Source organism: Lactuca virosa, chromosome 2, assembly GCF_052849685.1.
Source record: "Lactuca virosa cultivar CGN04683 chromosome 2, Lactuca_virosa_CGN04683_v6, whole genome shotgun sequence".
NCBI lineage: Eukaryota > Viridiplantae > Streptophyta > Magnoliopsida > Asterales > Asteraceae > Lactuca > Lactuca virosa.
Window position 1 is genome coordinate 195,499,559 of NC_136427.1, and position 3,331 is coordinate 195,502,889.

At 34.8% G+C, this 3,331-nt stretch overlaps 1 protein-coding gene across 1 annotated transcript; it reads left to right on the forward strand.

Annotated features, from left to right (window-relative positions):
• Positions 1–578: 578 nt before the first annotated feature.
• LOC145159958 (nudix hydrolase 18, mitochondrial-like) lies at positions 579–1,990 on the forward strand. The gene is made up of 5 exons (XM_079079012.1): positions 579–839; positions 1,095–1,212; positions 1,307–1,390; positions 1,512–1,640; positions 1,724–1,990. Exons 1-5 carry the CDS (start codon positions 766–768, stop codon positions 1,838–1,840), a joined length of 522 nt encoding a protein of 173 aa, XP_078935138.1. The 5' UTR covers positions 579–765; the 3' UTR covers positions 1,841–1,990.
• The last annotated feature ends 1,341 nt before the right edge of the window (positions 1,991–3,331 follow it).

Below are 3,331 nucleotides of genomic sequence, written 5' to 3' on the forward strand. Positions count from 1 at the left end.
CAACTGCCAATTATAAATCCTCCTTTGCACCATGTGCTACACAAAAACATTATGATACGAAGAATAAGTATCAACATTAGATATTAAAAAAACATTATGATGCAAGGGTGTAGAGTTATGTATAATGTTAAATATTACTATAGACTTATACAAACTAAAATGCAATAAAAATCTATAAACTTAAAAAGCAATCATGAAAAGACGAATAATTTCCAACAATAGAGACAATATTTGAGATATATAATTTTTGATTAAGAGAGAACATTTGGTTCATGCAAGCCGGAATATTCTTTTGTAATTGTAAACCATTAATAAAAAAACGTTCAATCGCACCAAAGTTAACTAGAAGTTGACAACTATCTTACAAGGGCAATTTTGTCATTATCTCTAGTATAGTGGTATTATGCTAAATGGGAAGCCGGTAATGCTGAGCTGGAAACATTAGGTAAGCCGGTAAATATACACTGGCTCGTGTCAGTCAGCATCACATTTAATTTTATTTCCATTTTTACCCTTTTACAAAATAAGCATCAGGTCCCATATGTGGCCCCTCCTTCGACCTCTCTTCCGTGACACAAAGTGTGCCTGCTTTATCTGATCTATATATGGGTTCATCTAGCTCTCTCATTTCTTCAACTTCAATCTCAACTAACTAAGATCTTGTTTTAGTGCTTCAACAGAGATTTTTAATTCAGTTTTTGTTCTCTGGCATCGCGTTGTGTTTAGATCTTTTGATTTCCAAGAAGAATTTGAAAAAAAAAAAAGATGGTGGGTATATTGGTTGCTCGCAGTGGTAGGCAGTTGCAGCGTTACAACAAAGGTCAACGTATAGTTGTTGGGTTAGTCTCTGTTCTTGAATCTATTCGTCTTCAATTTAGGTTATCAGTTATGGGTGGATCAAAACATTTATAATTTGAGATGGGTTTTACCTAATTTCATAATCGGGTGAAACATCAATTTTGGGGATTTTTACGTTATAACCCAAGTTGTTTGAAATCCGGGGTGCTGATCTTAATCTCCCTTAACAAATTTGTTACTTGTTTTTCAATAACTGGAATTATTTTCTAATAATTTGTGTGGTAAACGTTGTGCAGATGCATACCTTACAGATTGAAAGGTGGTATGAAAGCATCAAGCAAGAATATAGAAGATGCACTCGAGGTGCTTGTGATAAGTACTCAAAGAAAAGGCAAAGGAGTGTTGTTCCCTAAGGTAAATTGTTAATTTTCGATCTCAAATTCTTTCATATCATCGTATGAATCTTCTCCAATTATATATCAGTAACAAATGGTCAACTCTTTAACAGGGAGGTTGGGAATCGGATGAATCGATCCAAGATGCTGCCCGAAGAGAAACAATGGAAGAAGCCGGAGTATTAGGAACTGTTGAGGTTTGTTCTTTTCTTCATAATTTCTCATGTCAATAATGTATCAAAATACATGAAATAAGTCAATAACCCCTCAATGATCAAGAAACTTAAAAACAATCTTCTTCTTTTGAATTTCTTGTAGAGTGAATTGGGTAAATGGTGCTTCAAGAGCAAAGGCAATGATGCATTGTATGAAGGGCACATGTTCCCTTTACTTGTGAAGGAACAACTCGATCTATGGCCTGAGAAAGACATACGCCAAAGATATTGGGTATGTTTTAAAACTCAAAAAGATTTCAACTTTTGATTCAATTACAAAAGCTTTTGCTAACAAATCTCTTAATTATTATATAGGTGAGTGTATCTAAAGTTAAAGAACAATGCCCATATGTTTGGATGAAAGAAGCACTAGACATGCTAGTGACAAGACTCAAGTCAACTCCACCCAAGATGGAGGATTTGAGTTATTGATGAAAGCACCCTGACTTATAATTTGTAAATAGAAAGATAATTGAAGATGAAGTGCTTTAAAGTTTAAAGATTAAAGATTAAAGATTAAAGATTGCACTTTTTGATCAAGAGAAGGACTTAATCGAATGATTTTGGCGAAAAAATCTTTTGGTTATAATCACAAGCACTTGCAGTCCAAGAAACCGAAGAAGATGAAACAAATAATCAAAAGCCAGGAATGGAATGTGTAATTCCCACAACTTGTGTTTCAATTCTTCCTTTTTTTCATAGCCTTGAAGCCACCGGTGAGGGTTATGGTTTTATGGGACACAAGTCGCGGGAATTGCTGCCTGGAAGACGGAATCAACCATTTCGGACCTTTTCTTTTTTCGGGAATTCTTGTTACCCTGGAATGGAATCGCTCAGTTGTTGATTTTTTATACATGGATGTGTAACCATGGTTCATCATCAATTGAAGGTTCATTCAATGGCAAATGGAATTAGTTGTCATGTTGTATTGTTTTCTTGGTTGTTTCCTGTGGATGTATGTAGGTTGGTTCTTATTGTTAAATCAAGGTTTCCAAGAAATTAAGCACAACTAAGTAGGATTAGTTGTGTTAGCCATGTATATGAACTTATGTTATCAATGAATTTAGATGGCTTGACAATTGTTGGTTCAAGTTTTCTTTTAAGACATAATTGTGAGTTTCTTTGTCGTTATTGAAAGAGGCTTAATTCGTTTGAGCCGGAAATGATATGATATGATTATATGCATTAATGATTAAAGTAGTGATTTTGTGTTTGTTATCGTATTCTAGTAGCATAGTCCTGTAAATGCGTGTAAGAGGGAAATAAGTAAGACGAAAATAATTAAACAAGAAATGAAGCCAATACGTAGACTACCAATGTATTTATTTACTAATCTTGATTCCAAGTCTTCACGTCACCTAATTGATGCATGTCCTTGGTAAGATAAAACTCCTTTAAGTCTAACCTTACGCAATCTTCCTGCTTAATTCTTGGGTGTCATATCATCCTTCGTACCGTCAATAGTGATCAAATCCTCTCTTCTAGTTGCAGTCGCCGGTTGTCAATTATGGACATGTATGAACCACCATAATATTCTTTCTATCAATTTTTCGATGATCGAAGCTAACTCATAATGAATTTCTAATTGTGTTTTATGAAATTCTATCTATACGACATGACCATCACAACATCCTCATTTTCGCGACCACCATCTTCCTCTCGTGCTCTTCATAATCAGCCAACATTTAGATCCACACAACAAATCCAACCTTACAAACACTCTGTATAACTTTCCTTTAAGTTTCAACGGGACATTTCTGTCACATAGAACTCATGTGGTTTTCCTCCACTTTATCCATCCCGCCTTTACGCAGTAGGTAACGTTATCAACAACCCTCCTTATGGATCATAGATCCTAGGTACTCGAAACCTTCATTTTGGTGTAGAAATCAGTCACAAATACAAATTTAGTGTTATTCGTCA

Bases quoted from the DNA above. Each gene is read 5' to 3' on its own strand.
- LOC145159958 (XM_079079012.1), top strand. From the start codon at position 766: ATGGTGGGTATATTGGTTGCTCGCAGTGGTAGGCAGTTGCAGCGTTAC. The intron at 840-1,094 runs GTTAGTCTCTGT...AACGTTGTGCAG, and splicing joins GGTCAACGTATAGTTGTTGG to ATGCATACCTTACAGATTGA. The intron at 1,641-1,723 runs GTATGTTTTAAA...ATTATTATATAG, and splicing joins ACATACGCCAAAGATATTGG to GTGAGTGTATCTAAAGTTAA.